Here is a 22,399-nt window from a genome sequence, read left to right on the forward strand (position 1 = left end):
TTTAATGTGAATGGATTCTTACATTATTTGAACTCTTTATATCCTACTTTGAATTTCACTTTTGAGTGGGAAGAAAATAATTGCATCCCGTTTCTCGATGTACTCATTCATAATTTCAAAACTAATTTGAAATTCTCTGTATATAGAAAACCGACTAACGCTGAAGCTTATCTTCATATTTTCTCATTTACTCCTTTGAACATCAAAATTGGAATAGCCCAAGGATTATTTCTTCGAGCTCTACGTATTTGTGATCAAATGTTTTTAGATAAAGAAATCAAACATATAAGAACTGCTCTCAAGAAACTAGCCTATCCAGACAAAATTTTGAACAAAGCTTATTTCAAAGCCCGAATTCTCACTTTGGACATAACGACCTGACCACAAAACGCAGAGCTCAAAAGAATATTATAATCCCGTATTTACCTACTTTGGAACGCTTTAAATCCACATTAAGCACCATCGACACTAGATTAGTCTTTCAGTATAATAACAAACTCACTAATGTTTTAACCAAAAATAAACCCAACAGTGAGCTAATTGAGTCCAGGGTCTATAAGATACCATGTAAAGACTGTAATATGATGTACATCGGCGAAACGGGACGTAATCTCAGTCAGCGTATTAAAGAACACAAAATAGATATCCACAACCAAAAGCCTGAGAGTGGAATAGCGAATCATGTCTTTACAACCAATCACCAATTTGACTTTCAGAATTCGAAACTTATTTATCCTTGTAAAAAATATTCATAAGAGACACATAGTGGAATCAGCCCTTATATGTAAACTTTCGAAATCCAATTTATCTACTAATTTAAACTGGTTTTTCTCCACATAACCAATTATTATCCAGACACATCAACTCTTTATTAGATTTGGGTTGATGTCACTATGTGTCACTCTGTTATCGCCACCCTCTTCAGTCCACTTCACTTAGTTACATAATTTGTTTTTACTCTGAACTGTTTAGAATTGCTGTGGTTTCCACGGTACCCCTTGATGTTTTATTGCTTGGTCTGTTTATCTTCAGTTTTGACACACTGCTTCAGATCCTGTGAGTTTATATGCTTTGTAACTTGTTTTTCTGGTCATTCCACCTGATGATGGCTGTTAGTCAACAGCCGAAACGTTGTGGTTTCGTAATAATAAATTTGATAGTATAATTTCAAATTCGAAGTGTGGGATTTCTTCATTTAAACTCTTGAGTTTCTAGGGTAAGTATCGCTAATTGTATTCCATAGTTATGGACCTTTAAATCTCCTTACAAATCTATAATGGCTTGATATCATTACAATAATAATAAATATTATTTTTATGCATTGATTTTTGTATGACATCCCCATTGTTGGGAAAAAACCTTTTTGCATTGTTACTTGCGCATCAATAATATCGGTTTTACTATTATGTGATGCACAATAATAATTTCAGGAAAATATATATAAAAAACGCTTTTTCACGCTCTGCATGAATAAGATTTAAGTATTTATTTGAATCTAATTTATTTTGCATTTCAAAATTACATTACAAAATAGAACAAGAAATGAAATTCCTAATATGGACTTTCCTTAATTTACATGAGTGTACGTATGTTTAACCAGCATCAAAAATAAACATTGGTACTCTAGATTAGGGATTATAAGCAAAACAAATGAAAAATAGTGAAAACTTTGGATTGAATTCAAATGATGGGAGAAGACTGACTTTTACAGATAATTAGATCAAAAATAAGGATGGAAAATATCACGAAAAAATATCTTTTTACGAATCATGAATGGAAACGCATAGGCCTGCTTATCTTCGGCATGAAGTTTTTGGCAGAATTTCAGAGAATCCGTGCTCCAAGTAATCAAAAAAGCCTAAGATGTCCTCCTTGATTGAATCCAGAAGTTTTCATGAAAATCTGTCTATTGATACCATATCCATCACACACAACTGCATGACATTCATCATGAATATACATGTAGCAGGTTTTCCCACTGACTCAAATAGACACTCTCCATGTTCATGGTGTGAGGATTTCTATACACTGTGTAGGCGGCCTACGAAGTTTATTAGACAATTTATTTTCATGAATTGAACAATTTCCAAGTTCCCAATTTTACTGCCTTTCTACAAAATTCACTGCTTTTCACGGCCAGCCGCGGTGTACCCTGGTTGAATCCTTTGCAGTTTGCAGGAAAACTTTAACTAGGCCATGCGCTAGGCAAGCTTTTCATATACATGCACAGATCAATACATCACACAGCAGCCAGTCTGTAACAAGCACGTGTGTGTGAAGCCGCAAAAGGGCATGTGTTCTTCCGAAACGAAATGTAGTTCCAACAACAAATAAATAACTAAATTGATAAATAAGCAAAGGATTCCGATGAAACCCAATAGGGTTAGAGCTTTTATCACTGCATTGAAGGTTTTAAAAGTCCCAAAGAGAAACTAAGCCTCGTTTGAAAGTAATTTTGTACCAAAGGAAGAGAGTTTCATATGCGATGACAAAATGGACTTCGCTAAAGCCTAAAAATTGACAGGGTTTCGTGTGAATTTTTTTACAATATAGAGTAATAGTGAAAATGCGAGACCCAGAGAATTCAAAAAGTGACTAATACGAATTCGGGCCCCTAACTCGAAAAGGGCGCACGCACGCACGCACGCACGCACGCACGCACGCACACACACACACATAACAGGAGACATATATAACACAGTATATGACAGTATACATAATTTCAATACATCAAATAGCATTTAACTACACATCATAATACATCCAATTATGAGAGGGTGATTTGTACCCGATTAACTGTCTCTCATAGTGTTTCCTAAATATATTAATACTTTTAGATTCTTTTAGTTCGATTGATAAGGAATTCCATAAAGTTGGGCCAGAAACCTTTATTGAAAATTGTTTTATAGGGGTTCGGTAATGGGGTATGTGTAGATTATTCATACTATGTGTCTGACGACTATGGACCTGAAAATTGAATCTAAAATAGTTCTGAAAACTCTGCTGTGTATTTGAATTTACACAATTAAACATAAACAACCCAGCTATAATTTGTTGATTTCATGAATTTTCAAAATATTTGAACTACTAAAAAGAGGATCACTATGATCTAGGTAATGGGAATCTGATATTTTTCTCGCGGCACGTTTCTGTAGCAAGACTAAGGATTGCAAATTCATATTGTAATTACTTGCCCAAACTATGTTACAGTAGCTTAAGTAGGGTTCAACCAAACTGAAATATAAACGAGTAAGTACAGATTTGGGTAATGAGTGTTTTAACCTATTCAATATGGCCACACCACGGGTAACCTTAACACGAACAAAATCGTAATGAGTATCCCATTTTAATTTGTCATCAATATGAATACCTAGAAGAATTTGTATTTTGGACCTTGTCAATTACTTATTTGTTTGACATACCTTCATCTGAACTCCCACCAACAAGTCATTCAAACTGACACGAAAAATTAGACATAGACTCACTACCATCTTATAACCTTAATTAATTAGCTTTACCTGAAGTGTGCAAATAATCTCATATTGTATTCTAAGATCATAAAGCCAGGTTGGCTGTTTCACTAAGAAATTCCAAAAGACCAACCATTACATTGAATTTGAAATAAACCATTGAGCATGCAATAACCTCTCCTTGATAAGTAGAAGTTTTGATTATTTTGTAAAAATAATTACCTTATGGTCAAAAGGATCATCTCTCTCACATTTCTTCCTCCCGCAATTACAATAACTGACTGTCTTCAATTTGCTACTATGCATCATTATAGGCAACATTTCTCCAAAATCTTTGGTTTCTGATTCATCCGTTTGATGTAACTGCATGTAAAAAATGTGCTCAATTATGCATTGTATTTCCCAGCCAATTTGCAGAGGGAAGCTTCCAAGCCTAAAATACATAGATTTTGTAATACTTTGTCTCCAGTGTAGAATCAATGTTATGTATGTGGAACAATAGGTCCATGGACCTTGATACTCAAGCAGAAACAGCTTACGATTTGTGACCCGGTACAGTAATGTGAATTTGATAGAATAGTGATTTGGAAATAGACAAACACGGAAATCGACCAACATGGAAAATAATAGATTTCTATCATTTATTTCAATGTTGGTCAATCTCCAAATGTGACTATTCTATCAAATTCCAGTACTGGATTTTTCTATCTTATTCCAAGGTGTCTACTGATGCTAATTTCCATATTGCGCATTTTCCAGACGTGAAAATTCTGATGCTAATTTCCATATTGCGCATTTTCCAGACGTGAAAATTCTATCAAAGTCCAATACTGTTTTTTTAGGACAATTTCATTGACGAATTCAATAATATATTTTCTTACAGGTAAGCTCGTTTGATTTTCTAATTCAATGGTAACAATATATACAAGGCACAGAAAACCTGCTATAACATTTTTCTAGCTACATGGATCATATCATTGCATATTATATTCAAAGTAGAATATGTTTGAAAGTGTGATGGAATCACAAAATATGGTATCATTACCTCGAGTAAACAAGATTTTCCAGTCATGCTTAGCTTTTCACACTGACGGCGTCCATCAAACCACATTTCATTACATGATTTCTCAAGTTGATCAACATATCTTTCACATGCTGGTCCTCGTGCGTGAAGAAGGAATACTTTCTTGGCCTGGGCAAGCTACAATTGAATACCAACGCATGAATCATATTTTACACTTGTGATATTCACAGCCACATGTGAAGTTACACGGTAAGACGTACATACAGAGATGAAACAAGAGGCCCATGGGCCTTGAAGCATTGGTAGATTATACTGTGCTATGGTATTGAATGGTTAATGTTTTACATCTACCGACAAATGTACACCAACTGTGAGTGATAGAACCACGCAGACTTTGTAATTTTAACTTACACGCTGAAAATGAATTTCTTGAATGTGCACACTTCCCACTACAAGGTTAAACCTTAACCCTGAACAACCTGGAAAATGTGTTTGGCAACAAGCATATTTCTAACCCTAAAACATAGTCTTTTTTGGCATTTTGGCCAATTAATTGGCTATTTTCTGTTCCGTATTTATTGGAATTGTGAACCGAATTGAACGTTTCAGTTCCAAAGATACTTAAAGATGATATTTTCCTCCATTTGAATTTTGGCCATAATCTATTTTCAGGGATGAGAACGCCGACCAAAAAAATGCGCGGGTTATTTTTCTTGAGTGACATACGTGAACCAGCTGACAGCGTAGCCGTCAGCACTAGCGAGCGCCGAAGGCGCGAAGCTATTTCGGGGGGTTTGGGTTTGGCCCTCCCCCAAGAAAATTTTAGAAATTAAATACATTTTCGAGCACTTAGAGCGATCTTGAACCCATGAACGACTATTATATTTTGGAAGGTAATGGCTAGTTCCAATGTGGTACATCCTCATTTGATGACATTCAGCATCTCATGCATTACGGGTCGAGCCTTGAATTATTGCAGTAAAAATGCGCCGATGAATGCTCACTAAAAATCATCACCAAGTAGTGTATAATATCCGAAGGCGTTCGCCACACACACGCAGCAACAGTAAGTAGACCTATATACGTTACTACTGTTGCTGTGCGTGGGTGTCTGCAACCGATCGATAAAATACATACACACTCATCGTAGTACAAATGTACATACAAAATCGCTGTGTTGCAATGAATATGCATTGAAATGCGAGCTTTCATAAAATACATACAGTATGGAGTTATCCCTCATATCTACTGAGTTATTAAGTTTTCCCCTTGCAAGGTCCAAAATCTCTCATAGGCCGAAAAAATACTTGCCAGTTAAAGGGTTAAAGGTAACAGCAACAGCAAAAAATTCCTCAGAGAAGGTAAATTGTTTATATAGAATAATTATTATTGAAACTTAATTGGAGATTTGGATTATACAAAGTTCCAATTTTTTTAATTGCGTGATCCAAAGATAATTCCACAAAATACACATAGGTCTATGACAACTGCACTGGCATCTAGTACAGGGAATATAATAAGAAACGTTTATGCTGGTGGAATAACGTTTTCCAGGTAGGAAAACTGGTAGGAAACCAGTTTTGCAGTTGAGCAGAAACCATGTTCAGTGTCTATTGTAGACACGTATGCACTACTCAAAACCTTTCTGACAAACTGAAATTATACAATACATACCAAATAATTCCAGACATAATCATAACACAAATAAGCTACAATGAATTTAATACACCGTTGGAGCTTGTCAAGTTAGAAATCTAAGGTAAGCATATACGGATATGTAAAACCCACGATCATGGCCTTTTAGCATCATGAGAAACATATATTTATTTTGGAGGAATCCCTCTCCGTTGCATGCAAAAAATCTCAGTTAAGATGTTGGCCTAAGAATTCATAGTTTTTCATGTGGTGCCCCGTGTAAAAGTCGACTTTAGTTTTCAGTTTCATATCTCAAAAAACATTTTTAAACGACTATGAAATTTGGGTGAATATCGTATACAAAATTATTGAAAGTCGATTATGTTATTTCCTCGATAGATGGCACAAGAAAACATCTAATTTAAGTGATTAAACAATACTTTAAGGTGATTTGGAAAATTAATGAAAAAAATTAATATAAGCACGATAAATCATTCATTAATCAATATTCTGTATTTTCCGGTGTATAAGTCGAGTTTTTGAGACCAAAAATCATGTCCAAAAAACGTAGGTCGACGTATGCACCGAATACACTTTCAATATCATTTAAACTGTCGATGTTTAAGAGTTCAAGGTGTGATGGAATATGTCCATCAGTCGTTTTCTATGTTGTAACTGGAGGGTGCTGCCCTCTCTTTCTCGAAAATACAGAACAATAGGTGATTGTGTAAATATCTTTTGTCCGCCTTTTTACTGGTTTTTGGGCTCTCAGAGTCGATATTTGGAGGAAACTTCTACTGTGGAACAGGCAGAATAAGACCTCGTTACATCTGGTGGCAGCGTAGTGGGATTTGATTGTGAAAAAACCAGTTGAAATTGAGTTGAAGCGGTGAACACGTTTTTCTCCGTTTAGTCTGTGTAAATTACGGTTACTTTTTGTGTGTACTTAACGTATTTTTTTTTACCTACTTCGTAATTCCTAGTACATATTTAGTATTATTTAAGTGCCTGTTTCCCCTAAATTTATTTGCGGTCCTGTATTTTCTGTGTCATTTATATAAAAGAATAGTAATTATGTCGGATGTTGAGAATGATGTGTGTGAGCCCTTGGCCTTATCTAGGCCTATGTCACCAACGGCCGGAGCTGCACATCATGACCTCCTGGTTAGTGGGGAGGGTAACCTCTCGTTAAAACTAAAACGTGGGAGTCCAACGAAGACAAAAGTGGAAAATTTGAAAAAATCTGAGGATTCCATCCTCCAGCGACTGACTGAAGTGATGGAGAGGGTCGTGACGAGAGATGCACCCACCCCGAAAATGCACAATATTCCGGCACCCAAGCCCTATACCATGGGACACAATTTCCGCGTTTGGCTCGAAGGTTTGACGCGTTCGCTGACCTGGCTCAGATTAGTTCTCGCATTAATGGGGGCGAACAGCGTAAATCACACCTGATGATGCGACTTGACCATGAGGCATACCAGGCTGTCTCGAAACTACGTCTCGACTCGAGCCTGTTGTATGATGATTTCTGTCGGCGGCTATCATCCCGTTTCCAACAAACAAAGACTGTGGATGACTTTAAGATGTTGTTGAAAGGGAGGGACCAAAAGACAACTGAATCTGTGGAACGCTATGCCGACGAGTTAGCAGAACTGGCAAGGAACGCGTACCCTGGCATTGCCTTCGAGCTGCAGGATGAATTGGCCAAAGACCAATTCCTTAAAGGTAATAGCCTACCCGTCTCAGCGAAGCAGTCAATGTATGCGGCCCAGCCAAGTTCGTTGGCTGCAGCAGTCGCTCAAGCACGGACTCTGGAAACAGCGAGACGGTTGACTGAGGGCACGACTCATAAACAAAAAGTATCCGTTAACCAGACCCAGCTCGACTCGACTAGCTCAGCCATAGCCAAACAACTCGACGAATTGAAATCGATGATGGGAACGCTGATGACTCAAGTAGGCCATTTGGAAGCAGTTGTCTCTGGTAATGGCAATCGTCGACCGCCCGCCGATGACAAATGTTGGCGTTGCAGGGATGCAGACCACCCCAAAAACTTGTGCCCACAAGTTAAATGCTATAATTGCGGGGGGAGTGGTCACTATTTAAGTAACTGCCACCTACCTAAGGGAAACCAGGGAAACGAGAAGCGGGGTTTTCAGGGGGGCAGTGGATACCCCATCAGGAAATAGTCCCCCTTGTACCGCTGTATATACCCCCCCGCAAGGCATGTGATTCTAGTGGAGATACACCTACTGATGGTCCGCATCCTACTAGAACCATCACTGTTAGACCACCACAACATACCCAAAGTATAGAAGAAAATCGACGTGACCCTTCGGAGAACAGTGAGGCTCCCAGTCCGGCTACGGAAAACACTTGTCACAAGTTGCGCGACACCAAGGTTCAAACAACAGGAACAGAACCAGCCCAGACGAGCTTAGTTACAAACATCGGAACAGTGAGGCTACACGCCTCGGGCCTTTTCTGTGATGCCGTAGTAAATGACCATTCGAAAGCGGTGGTACTCCTGGACACTGGTGCCTCCTGCACAATCATTAGAGGTTCGGTATGGGACTCTAGTAGCCCGACTGGTGAAGCCGCTGCACTGAGGCCAATCGAAGGAATCGTGACAACGGCTACCGGTCAGCCAATGGAGTTACGTGGATTAGCTGATGTATGTCTGAGAGTTGGAACTGAAGAATTTCATGTCCCCATGATCGTCAGCGAGGATTTGGCACAAGACTGCTTGCTTGGAAGTGATTTCTTCGAGAAATATGGCTGCAACATAGATTACCGTAACAAAGTGCTCCGCTTCGGAAGCCTCAGCGAGGTGCCTGTCCGCCAGAGCCCCAAACACGCGAGCGCTTGCAGGGTGTTCATCAGTAAGAGCCAAATCATTCCAGCTGGATCCGAGGTGGTGGTAAATGGATACATGAAACGGAGTTATGTTCATAATAATTCGACCTCAGGGATGATCAGCAGCTGTGGACGGAATAATTTTTGCACTGGGAAAACGCTGGTGGTACCGGAGGCAAACCAGATACCGGTTCGGCTGGCTAACTTCTCGGAAGAGGCTTGTAGAGTCGACAGGGGCCAGACTATTGGTCTATTCTGCCCCCTACAGTCAGTTGACATCATGACTGTCGACGACCATGCTCAAAACCCGTCAACTCCAAAAATCCAGCTGCAGGGTGGTGACAATACTGAATTCATGGACCTCTTGAGAGAATTGAAAATCGACCAGCTTGAAATCCCCACTGACATGATAACACAGCTTGTTGACATCATACGGGAGCACAAGTCAGTATTCTCGATGGGAGACTTTGACATTGGTCGAACAGATTCGCTTGAATTCGAGATTGACACCGGTGACCACCCACCGATAAAACAACATCCCCGTCGGCTACCCCCTGGTAGGAGAGCTTTTGTTGAGGGGACAACCAAGGAGCTTTTAGAACACGACTTGATCCGGCCATCCACCAGCCCGTGGTCAAGCCCAATAGTTCTAGCGAAAAAGGCCGATGGTTCCCTGCGTTTATGCTGCGATTACCGCCGACTCAATGACGCAACAGTCTAAGACGCTCACTCATTAGGTAGAATAGACAGTACCCTAGAGGCTTTATCGGGCGCAACCTGGTTCTCGTCCCTCGATTTAACCAGCGGATACTGGCAGGTCCCAATAAAGGAATCAGACAAACATAAGACCGCATTCACGACTGAAAACCATCTATTTGAGTGGAATGTCATGCCGTTTGGAGTCTGTAGTGCCCCGGCGTCATTCAGCAGACTGATGGCAATGGTACTGGATGATGTTGCATGGAAAACATGCCTTATCTACCTGGATGATGTAGTGGTGTTTAGTCATGATCTACCAACCCATCTGACGCGATTACAAGAGGTATTTCATTGCTTTCAGAAAGCTGGTCTCAAGCTAAAACCGAGGAAGTGCTCGCTTGTCCAGCGGCGCCTCAAGTTTTTGGGGCATGTAGTAAGCGAGGCCGGTGTCGAAACCGACGGTGCCAAATGCGATAGAGTCAGGGATTGGCCGACCCCAACGTCAGTTACCGAACTGCGTAGTTTCCTTGGTCTTGTGACATATTACTCGCAATTCATCAAGGATTTCGCCGACTTGACAGCCCCGCTACACCGCCTTACGAGGAAAAATGAACCATTCGTCTGGACATCCAAGCAACAACTAGCGTTTGACGGACTGAAAGAAAAGCTGAACAGCTCCCCTATCCTGGCATTCCCAGATATCTCGGAGGGCGCTGGAGAGTTCATTTTGGACTGTGACGCCTCTAACTGGGCTATCGGAGGGGTGCTGTCACAGCTACAACGCGATGGTTCTGAGAGAGTGATCGAGTACGGTAGCCGCACGCTGAAAGGTGGAGAGGAGAACTATTGTGCCACCAGGCGCGAAATGTTGGCCTTGGTTGACATGATTGATCACTTCCGCCACCATTTACTAGGCAGGAAATTCAAAGTTCGCACAGACCACGCAGCACTCAAGTGGCTACAAACCTTCAAAAACCCTGAGGGCCAAGTGGCTCGGTGGCTTGAACGCCTGTCGGAATATGATTTCGTGATCGAACATCGAGCTGGAAGCAAACATTTGAACACAGACGCCCTGTCTCGCATCCCTAAGAGACAGAGGAAACATGGGGACTGCCCAACTTGTGGTGACACTGGTCCATCTATATACCAGGTGACTGCAAAACATCAGGGCGATTTGACAGCGCACTCCACTGGCTTGTCCAGGAACAAAATAATCGAGGCGCAGGTAAATGACCCCGAAATATCAGAAATTAGGGAGTTCTTGGCCGGAGATGGGGTCAAGGACAAGAAACGGCTACAACGGTGTGGTAGAACAGCGAGGAGCCTCTATAGTCTGGTTGAGCGTCTAGAGCTTTTAGATGGCATTCTTGCGCTTAAACCACTTCCGGGGGCTACCTCAACGAGACACCGAGTGGTACTACCCATTTCACTGACTGATGGAACCATAGGAGTCATACATCAGGGATTTGCGGGGAAACATCTCGGTACCAAAAAGACAGAGTGCAAAATTAGGGAAAGATTCTGGGTATTAGGCCTCTCAGCTAGGGTCAGGGATTTTGTTCGGGGCTGCAAAACTTGCCAAGAGTGCAAGTCCCCGTCCAAACTACCAAAAGCCCCAATGGTGTCTACACCGGTAGGGCGACGCTTCCAGCGTGTACATATAGACATCGTGGGCCCATTACCGAGAACCCGCCGCGGCAATGTCTACATTCTAGTGGCTCAAGATGCATTCACTAAGTGGCCCGAAGCATGGCCAATTCGCATGGAAAAGGCCTCCGTGGTGGCACGTGCCCTTGTGAACGAGTGGGTCACCCGTTACGGCTGCCCTGAATCCATCCACTCGGACAAAGGCGCGAACTTCGAGTCGAAAGTTTTCATGGAGATGTGTAGGATCTTGGCTATTGAAAAGACCAGAACCACTGCCTACCATCCTATGGGCAATGGGCAGGTGGAAAATTTCAATAAGTCCCTGAAGGCCATGCTGACTACAGCCGTCAATGAGTGTGGAACAAACTGGGACGAGGAACTACCTGCGTGTTTGATGGCATTTCGTTCAAGCGTCCAGCACTACACTCTTGAAACGCCGTTCTACTTGATGTACGCCGAGGAAATGTCACTACCGATCGACATCAGCGTAGGCTTGCCCGAGGACCACCAACCAAGGACTAAGTATGGCATGGACCTCTCTGACCGCCTCACTAAGTCACACAACATTGTTCGTGATCGACTAGTGATGGCACAAAGGCGTCAGAAAATGGACTATGACCGTTTCGCAAAACGCGGGGGTTACAAGGTCGGGGATCGCGTGTGGCTGATGAGCCATTTCTTGAAAAAGGACGAGGCATCTAAGTTCCACCGGAAATGGAAAGGGCCTTACCTCGTGACCGAGAGACTATCGGAGGTGAATTACAGGGTTGTCCTGGAACCAGGCGCCGATCCGAGGGCGGTGAAGAGAAAGCGGGTTGTGCACTTCAATGATATGAAACCGTGCTTCCTGTCTAGTGAGACCGTGACCATAGGTCATAAAAAACCTAAACAGGAACCGGTTAAAACGACCGATCCCGAGGAGCAACCAACCCTCAATGACGACGAGGGGGAGGAAGATGAAGACTGTGTCTGGACACGGTCACACCCCGAGACAACGGCGGTTATTCAAGAACCTCTTGCAACAAACCCTACCCAAAACCATCGCGAGCCTCCTACTCAAAACCGCTCCAAGCCTGGGCCTTTGAACATTACAGACATTGAGGGGCACAGAAGACTCAGGCCCAGAGTAGGGATCAGGCGCCCTAGTCGGTTCGTAAACTCATGTACAGTCAACAACGATGATTCGCTAGCCAACCAAAATAGGGCCTCAGACCCTTTGGTGGATCCAAACACACTTATAGGACCTCCAGTCGCCTCGGACAAGATTGAGCAGAACAACATTTTTGATATAGAACTGATCCAAAATTGCCAGAAATGTCGCGAAGTTCGGTCCCGGATTAACGTGAGGAAAGGCTACTGGTTAGAAATGGGCCGGTACCTTAAATCAAAGGGTTATATATATATATATATATATAGATACCCTTGTATATAACCCTGTATATATATTTACTTAGTTTTAGTAGACAGTTTATTATCATTTGTAACTGGTGGTGACTAGGATTTCAGACCCCTTGCACCTCCTGATGGTATGCTTGGGTCCACCCACCTTGCATGATTCGGGTGGTATCTGAATGAACGGAATCTCCGCCATTTAGTCTTGTCGTTGCAGCCAACTCATGTTTTGAACTATTTATCGTTTCTAGCATGGACTGTATCGAGTTAGACCAGTTATCTAGCCTCCACGAGGCGACACAGACCCTTAAACGGCAGGTCTCGAAAGAAGTCTGTTCCACCCTTCACAGACAGGACAAGACCCTCAGCGAATTGAGAGCCAAGATGGGCAGACTTTATAACTCTGCCGTAGAACAGTCGTTTGTAGAGGATCCTGGTCGCATAGTAACCGGTGCGGTTGTAACCGGTCTCAAGACGACAAAGACCCGACGTTTTTGGCTGAAGATGAGCACAGCTGCATTTGAGTACATCAGCCAGGAACTAGTGAACGCCCTGGCTGAATGTGGTGGTGACTCCTCGCACATCTGGCCGAAACTTGGAGACTTGAAACAGAGGGCAGTTGAGGACTTACCAATCGTGTTGCTGGGAGACTCGATGTTTACGGGGCTAAAGGCCAGCGGCGGTTTGATTCCAATTTGCCACCCTGGTGAACGACTCGGTGATTTGTTGGAGTACCTCCCACATGTATCCTTTAGGGCAAGAGCGATTGTGGTCACGCATGGTATGAACCATGCCGGCGATTATGGCAGGACGACAGAGAAGTTTTGGCGCTACTCAAGGGCAAGCACCCTTCTGTTCCCCTTTTCCACCTACAGACCCCTGTCCCTCCTTGCTGGCGTGGTGACCACAATCGGGTAAACAACATCAACCGGGTTAACGTCTTCGCCCTCCGTGCCGGGTTCCAACAGGCCGACCATCCAGATATCCCGGATTCTGATTTTGTGGGGATCCACTACAAAAAGTCGGCCATGCACTATGTCTGTCGGGAAATAATCCGTGTGGTAGATCGCGTCTGAATGTGTTTCCTTCGGTACCTAACGATGGTTCACCTGGAGTCGCTTATTCTTTGTAATGATAGTGACAAAAAGCCATTCAGTCCAAATACTACCACACGTGACCCCCCAGATGTAGCATACCCCATTGCGAACCGTTTCTTTCCGTTTTCTTTTGATTGTATTTTTCATTTTCCCAGGACGAGGAACAGTGGCAGAGGGGCAAGCCAAGTGCAGTGTCCATTGGCCGTATCTACCTTTTGATGGTATAGATATTTTTGGTTAGACATTACGCTTAGGTGCGCCCCGAAAACAAACCACAAACCATTAGTGGAGATCGAAAGCTGCATGTATTATCATCACTGAGATGCAACCCTAATGCGAAACAACGACTACGCCGTGTTAGATGTCTACTGTATCCAGAGCCGAGAAGTTTGGAGCTTAATATACTATAATAAGGGACTAAAATTAAATTTGTGTAGATATTTTGACTATATATTCCTGTTCAAATAGGAGTTTGAACAAGTTGAAGGGGGGTGGTGTGATGGAATATGTCCATCAGTCGTTTTCTATGTTGTAACTGGAAGGTGCTGCCCTCTCTCGAAAATACAGAACAATAGGTGATTGTGTTAATATCTTTTGTCCGCCTTTTTACTGGTTTTTGGGCTCTCAGAGTCGATATTTGGAGGAAACTTCTACTGTGGAACAGGCAGAATAGGACCTCGTTACAAAGGTAGCCATGATGAAATGGAGTATTGATTTATGTTAGGCTACACTCACATACAAATTAGAATTTAGAATAACATAGTAAAATAGTTTCTTATAGTTTGGAAATGGTTCAAAATTAACTGATATTAAAAATCAAATGAGAAAGACATGCGCACGCGTGTTTAATTGTAAAGCACTTTATATAGCTGCGCTGCTGTGGCAGCGTGCCAATAATCAATACACAGCAGTCTAATACTAGACTACAGGCACGCAGCATTCAATGTATATATAATACATTCAACACGTGGATACAATCAATGAGCACTCACCCGGTAATTTACTATCAGAAACAACAGATCCCAATGATTAATTACAAACAGTGGTAAAGACTCTCAACTGCTATGAGAATGACCGTAGCAATGTTTTCAAAAAGTGACATATGTAAACACATGAAGACGGGACTCGACTTATACACCGACTATAGCCTTAGTACAACTTTTTAACCCTTTCAGTGCTGACTAATTAATACCCTATAGTGCTGGAGAAAATTTGAAAATTCTAAAAAATTCCACCTTAGTGTGTTGAACAATGGGAATACCACTATAGTGCGTCTACACCGCAGTGCGGTGTATCGTTAGTTACTAGTATTTCACTATGTTTGACACTTGCTGCCATTTTTCAATAGAGATAATTACAAATTACTAATTACATCAATACACCGCAGTGCGGTGTACTAGCAAAATCCATCACTGATTTATACACCGCACCGCGGTGTAGACGCACTGAAAGGGTTAAACTGAAAATTTGACCTCGACTTATACACCAAGTCGAATCGTACACCGGAAAATACGGTAATTTTTTGTAAATGAATCTCATAAGTAAACCACAATTTCACAGACTGCCTGCTGGCGAGTTATAGCCTACTGCAGTTTACACACATTATGTGGTATGCTTAATTGTATGTGTGAGTACACTAGTATATGAACACACTTTACACAGCACACATGGGAGGCCTGCTTGAGTCAGCATAGCCACGTGTGAGAAAACCAAAAAGACTATGGAATAAACTAAGCTTATGACAAATCTTTTTAATGAATAAACTATGAGAAGACTATTAGTATTCAATGTCTTAATTAGTAAAATACATACAACTATCCCTACCTTAGGCTGACAGGTTTTTCGAGTCATACTAGTAGCTTCGGCGACTACGTCACTGAAGCTTAAAATGCAATTTCATTTTGACACTATTCCTGGCTTTTTCACTGTATTATTGTACTTTTTTTAGATAGGGAATCTGATTTAAGCATGTCCATGAAATTTTCAATAAATAAACATTCGCAACCTCAAAGTAACTAAACACTTCCGTTAAAGCAAGCAGTGTGTCAGTGGTCGGGATAATTTTGCAACTACTATTTCTTTGTCTGCAACCGGTATTTCAAATCACTTTGAAAGCCCTGTTAATCCACTCCGAGACAAACGATACACCCTTCTCATAATGTGGCGCTATACTGCAGCGATAGAAAGAACTAACCAGAAGTGATGTCATACGGTGAGTGAGTTTTACTACATTGTTCGTAAATCATTGTGTTTTAGAAGTGATTTTACCTAGTTTATGCTCCTTTCATACTTATTGGGTGGTACATAGGTCCTATACGTAGAATATCCAATAATTTGAAATTAAGATATTTTGAAAATCGGTGCATTAGACTGCACAAACCCATTATCTTAAGGAAGTGGATATTTTGCCAATGCAGCATGATCTGCCTTTGCTGGTTTAAATGTCGCACTGGGAAGCGCTTCACCAAAAGATTTCACCAAAATAATTCTTATCAGTTTATATCATGCGACTATTTTGAAGGAGCATGACACATATGCGGGATATGTGGATCCACAAGGGCTACCACGTAAAAAGTGCCGATGTACCTTAATTGTTTGGCGCTTTCGTAGTTCCGTTGGGAGTTGCATGAACTTATCGTACCCATTGGCATTTGGCACTTATGTGTACATGTACTTATACCATGTTTTTGATGTGATCCAGCTTTGAAACTGAATTAAACCACCTGTACTCAATAAATGCTAATTGATTTCAGCATGCATTCATGAAGCATTTTGAAAAAAAACATCATTAAAGATCTTGATTTGTTCTATCAAGAACTCAATCTTACTCTGATAAGTTGACATTCAAGAGAGATTTTGATGAGTTGACGTTCAACAGAGAGAAGAATATATCTCTGTTAATTCAATAAAGACAACTAATGTTTTATTGAAATATTTGAATACATACATATGTAAAGTTGTAGATCGCCAATAAAGCACTATTATCGATATCATTATAAATCAATAGCTGATGGAATCCCAAGCAATGAATCCCTTCAGGTCACATGTATGAAAAATGTCAGAAAACCTGTTATTGCTGCTTTACAGCTATATTTTACATTTGATTTGGAAGGTCATCTTGCTTAGGAGTCAGATTGTCAAAGCATCGAAGCAATGCAGTCTAACTTGTTTTACATCTCGGTTGCAGCTTGGCAGGGCGGTCATTATATTGTTCACTTAAATCACTTACATAGCCCAATGTTTTTCAGTGTGTAAACTCCATCATACTGGGCATTACAGGGACATTGAGGAATTGAATTTTAGGCACCTAGGTTTCAAGATGAATTCAAATTCAATCTTGAATACATAAAAATTAGTCAAATAAATTTTCATTTTATGGAAATAAATTCTACTGAACACAGATTTTGAAATGTATGATGTGTTTTTTTATTTATCCTGGCGAAATAATTACAGCAACAAAAAAAAACTGACGGTCAACAAGGTGAAGTTTTCATTTATCTTCGGATAATTTGTCTTCCCCTGGTGATACAAGCATTTTGGCTACATCTTTTGAAACCTCAACGCTTTATCTACTCGCACCAATTAGTCAGCCAAAGTCGATTTTCATGCCATCTGACCTCTTTCCACCTGTAATTAAGCAATCAAATGGAAGAATTACTCAGTTATGTAATATAATAGAGGAGTGAAAGAAAATATAATAGATATCGTAGGAGACCAATTTGAATCATGCGTTTGTCATGAAAAATCTATTACACTGACGGTCAAGCCACGTGGAATCAGTATTTCAAGGGCTATTTGGTTTACTCCAAAACAAATCTCTGATAAACTTTAAAAAGCTTCATATGACGTAGGACTCTTGATGCCCATGAATTGGTATCCCATCCCAATGAATCCAATTCTGCATTAGCACGACTGATTACTAATATTTTAAACATGGCATTAGAAAAAGACAATTACACAAAACGTCAAGTACTTACAGCATCTGAGACAGTTGCACGTAAGTTACGGCTTTGACTGCCAATGACAAAAAAACTTTCCACTGGCTCTACACACTACATTTAAGGCTTATTCTATTCTAGGCGTATCCCCCAAAAAGCTAGGCATTAAGTAGGTAGCCAACAATGATTATTGCTTACCTGAGTACTCATTTGCTACCATATGTACTCATATCATAGCACCACCCAGTGGAAAGGTGACCTTAACTGCAGTTAGAGCATGAAATCATGTCTTACATTGCCTGGTTAATGGATTCCCACCTACATTAAATTAACTCTGCGGTCGTTGTCATCGATCCGGGTCAAGTGAACGGAAGTAAAATTCCATATGAAAATCCCTACCAGTTATATCCATATTATGTTGATTTGATCCAGAAATCTTCAGAAAATGTAGCCATATTCGTTGTCACTCTCAATTTGTTCGCTACCAAATTCCAAGTCACCAGCATCACTGTCAGCATCATATACGAGCTGCTGAACCGTTTCATCCAGCCAAATTGTTTTTTTCATGGCTGTTGCCATCTTTGATTTTATGCAGATGGCAGCACCGGCTGATACTGATAGATATGCCCTTCTAGAAGAAGGGTTAAGTGATACAGTATCACATACGGTACGGGTATGCTAGCTTGTCAATTTGTACCGTATGCCATACGGTAGTGGGATTGAAAGGGTTAAGGTTGAGTTTGACGCTCGAGGTCGTCTGGTAATTTGTAGGCTTTTCGGGATGAACTTTTATCAATGGATGACAATGCTTTGCATTATTCTTGTTGCTGTTTAGACCGGGTTATTACAAGGGATTAATTAATAAATTACTATACGCAAATTCGAAATGGTCAGACGCTGAGTTATATTTCTGTCAGAATTGAAAATTACGTTTATAAGGTGTTAGTAGTCGAATCTGAGAGGAGATACATTTCATGAAAATAATTTGTCTGGAAAGTGGAAAAGGTAACAAGAACAGCATAAACCCTAATTATAAAAATAAAATCGTCATATTGGGAGGGTAAGGGTATCGATAGGGTTAGGGTCTAGGGGGTTAGGATTAGGGTTAGGATGAGGTTTCGGGTCCGTTTTACTCCTAGCGATAGGGTTAGGGTAAGGCGAGGCTATATGTAGGCTGGATTGCAGTGAGCCCGGTGGTCTAGTGGAAAGACGTTAGGCTAGCAATATGCTGCTCTGGGTTTGAATCCCGCTTTATGCCCCTATTTTCTCTAACTATATTCTCCACACTTCTTGAATTTTCACCTCAGTGCGCATGCGAGGCGTTAGCCAATCAGAACGAGCCATTGGCAAAATAGCGTTAATAGGAATAATAATAACGCATTGGCAAAATATCAACTGCCTTATTTTATTGAATATCACATAGTTAAACACTTCCCATGCTAACAATTCAATGCAATTTTATTGGTCGACGAAATTACAGGTGTTTCATTGACTAATCATCGAGGTGTACTTAACACTAGAGGACCAAAGGTCCTGCGCTCTCAAGGTACAGTTTTTTTTAATATCAATGAAAACATGTTACATTGTTCAATCTACTTTCTCTTTTAATTATGCAGATTTGTTCGCTTTAACAACTGCCCTGGGCACTATCGTGAGACTTGACACCTCAGACAGTGGTAGCCAGGAACAAATCCGTTAGATCGATTTGTTTAGCTTTAAACTTTAGTGAAATATGGCCGGTTATAGGTTTCAAAGACTTTTTAACAATAATTTGACCGATAACAACTTAAATGATAATCGATTATTAAGTTTATTTCATTCAAAATAATAATTGGCCTTGGGCCAAGCGATTTTACCACAGCGTTATGAAGTGCAGAGATGAGATGATTTGTCGAATTCAAATTACTTATAAATGATAGAGGAGATTTGTAATATACGAGTAGCTTCGTTAATTAGTAATTAGAACTTTGACAAATCATCTCATACTAAAGTCTATCCCAGTGGTTATGATTGCGGTGCATCAAACAGTTCATATCATCGCAGATCTGGAACCCTGTGGTTTCTATGTGCTCAACCCTGCAAGTAACTGCGGTCAGGCAACTACCACATTCAAGAGTGAATAATACTAAAGACCATCCTGGTCATTCACTCCTCTAGATTTGGTTTTTTCTGTATATTCTCAAGGAACACCGATTACTTAAAATGTATTTAAACATGGAATTCAAGTTTTCGTGGATTAATTTCTTATTTTGTGCACTTAACAAAGCTAGACATGCGCAAATATGTTAACAAATGACTATTTGTGGATTTAATTATTATCTCACGTAATGTGCTGTACGTACTGTGCTGCTATTTTGCTTAAACAACGTCCAAATATAATGTTTCAACTTGAAAATTAGTTCTGACACTTTCTAATGTAAACATTGACTTTGGTATCCTCGGAAAATATTCACTCTTGAATGCAACAAGACTTCAAAGCTCATTTTTCCTTGCTAATTTCTTCATTTTCTTAGTGTAAGCTTCGAAAAGTTTTGCTCTTTTCATTCTTGCCTGTTACTATAGTAACGAGCAGCTGGGGTCCAGCGAGTCAGCGATGCTCATGGTGAGTTTGACCACTTACAGCTGTCAGTATCAATTAAATTGTTGTTGATACTGGTGGCTCTTTGAATGGAAAAGCTGCGATCATAACCTCTGGGATAGACTTTAGTTCACCAGTTTTGGTAGACTAAAATTGCGTAAAATTCATCCGAATATTCATACGAACGTTTTATTTACCAAAATGAAAAATCAATTTTATAAATTTTAGAATATTTCCACATAAATATTTCTACTTTCATACAATATAGATTAAGAATACAAGTTTGACAAGGAAAATATGTTACTGAACAGTGTATTGACGGGACTCCGTTGCAGGTGCGCGTAGCTCTTATTGGTTGTTGCGATGCATAGGGAACCCCGTTAATGAGGAATCTCCCAGCACAAAACAAGGAATTTAAGACTGCTACGGTACCGACCCTTGGTGCAGGGTGCCTGGTCAAGTCAAGTGATGTAGTCAACCGCATATTAATTTACCTTGTGAAATAAATTCATCCAAACAAATCATTGATAAAATATTATTCAAAAATCTTCTTTCTATCACCATTCAACCCAATATAACATGTAATAATCTTGGATACAAAGTTGCCGGATCTATCTTTTCAGCGGATTTAACCCCATTTATCGGATCTTTCGTTAATTCAATGACTGTAAAAATGGTGTGCTTTGGTTCGCAGTAAACATACATGACGCGCTCGTAATAGATCTGATAAAAACAAGCTGGGATAAAAATAACATATATAATCATAGTCTATTTACATAGAGAAATGTGCTGGAAATAAGACATTTCTCTAAACAACTCTTGGACCTTTAAATCTATACTCAGTCATATTAGTTAATTCATATTGAAAATGATTTCAGCTTATTTTGTAGTCATGGTTGATCACAACTACGATATCAGTACCGCTAGTCTGCATGAACAGAAAAACCCACCACAGCAAGATGGTGGCAATGACAGTGGCGAAAAACATCTGAAAACTTTCAAAATAAATGATTCAAAGGTAATTACTTATCTATCACATGAGATGTTAACATACCTAGGGGGGCAGCTTTCAAATTAACAGGTGATACTTTCTATTTTCACAAGGCTCCACTTAAACTTGAATCATTACAGTTTGTAATAATCTTTTTAGAGTAACAGAACCTGCTGTGTACAATACTGCATGAAGTCGGGATATTATCATGTTGATGACCATGGCACAGTTTCGTATTTTCAGTTTCCAAAAGACGAAGATATGCGAAAAAGTGGATAGTCAGTATAAAACAAGACGGAAAATATTTCACCATAACCAACAATACTTTCGCATGCTTGCTCCATTTTAAGGACACTGATCATCGTGATGTTTCAAAATAAGAACATTTAAAATAATGTTGCCAACCATTAAATATCTTTCCATTGGCAAAAAAACCCGCGCAGTGTGAGGCCTGCTTTAGAGTTTAACAGGGATCCTTCAATCTAAGAATCTGCAATGTGCGTTTGAATCAGTTTATATATATATATCTTTATTCATAACAATGTTACAAGTTGAAAATAGAAAAAGAGTCAAAAAGCAAAAATAAAAGCATATATTAACATAAATGGCCTAGGGCCAAGGAACAGAGACGTTAGCTTAATCATTTAGGGGAGGTAGGTTCATCTATCATCATGAATTAATCATATCAAATAATCATAATCTTACACTGTTTACCTTTTTGAGATGGTAAGACTTCGGATAAAATTGTGGTAAGCCATCTTGGTAAGCACTTTCTGCAAGTGGTAGCACCTTCAAGCATCGACTAAAGTAAAGTTAAGACAGGAAATGTTTGATTTATTTACATTATGGAAATGATTTATTTACATTATGACTTGATGAGTCGGTACCACCTCAGATACCCCCACTTAAAAGCTATGTCTGTGCTAGTCCACTTCCTCAGCCAAAACACAGATATTTTTGCTAGGTAGAGATTTTTGGTCAACAGTTTGAAATACCAAATTTGAAAAATGGGCATGTGACCAATAACTGGACAGACATGGAGAGTGCTACTTTTTGAATCACACTCAAA

The 22,399-nt window shown here is 40.2% G+C and overlaps 1 protein-coding gene across 1 annotated transcript in view; it reads right to left on the reverse strand.

The window, feature by feature from the left end:
* LOC141909162 (nonsense-mediated mRNA decay factor SMG8-like) overlaps positions 1 to 22,399 on the reverse strand; it is a 288,966-nt gene that overhangs the window by 84,711 nt on the left and 181,856 nt on the right. Inside the window, exons 12-14 of the mRNA XM_074799548.1 lie at positions 22,045 to 22,132; positions 4,516 to 4,671; positions 3,693 to 3,833 (exon numbers count right to left, since the gene is read on the reverse strand). Coding sequence (XP_074655649.1) covers positions 3,693 to 3,833; positions 4,516 to 4,671; positions 22,045 to 22,132 — 385 coding nt within the window. The remainder of the gene's footprint in view (positions 1 to 3,692; positions 3,834 to 4,515; positions 4,672 to 22,044; positions 22,133 to 22,399) is intronic.

This window comes from Tubulanus polymorphus, chromosome 7 (genome assembly GCF_964204645.1).
Source record: "Tubulanus polymorphus chromosome 7, tnTubPoly1.2, whole genome shotgun sequence".
NCBI classification, from domain to species: domain Eukaryota; kingdom Metazoa; phylum Nemertea; class Palaeonemertea; order Tubulaniformes; family Tubulanidae; genus Tubulanus; species Tubulanus polymorphus.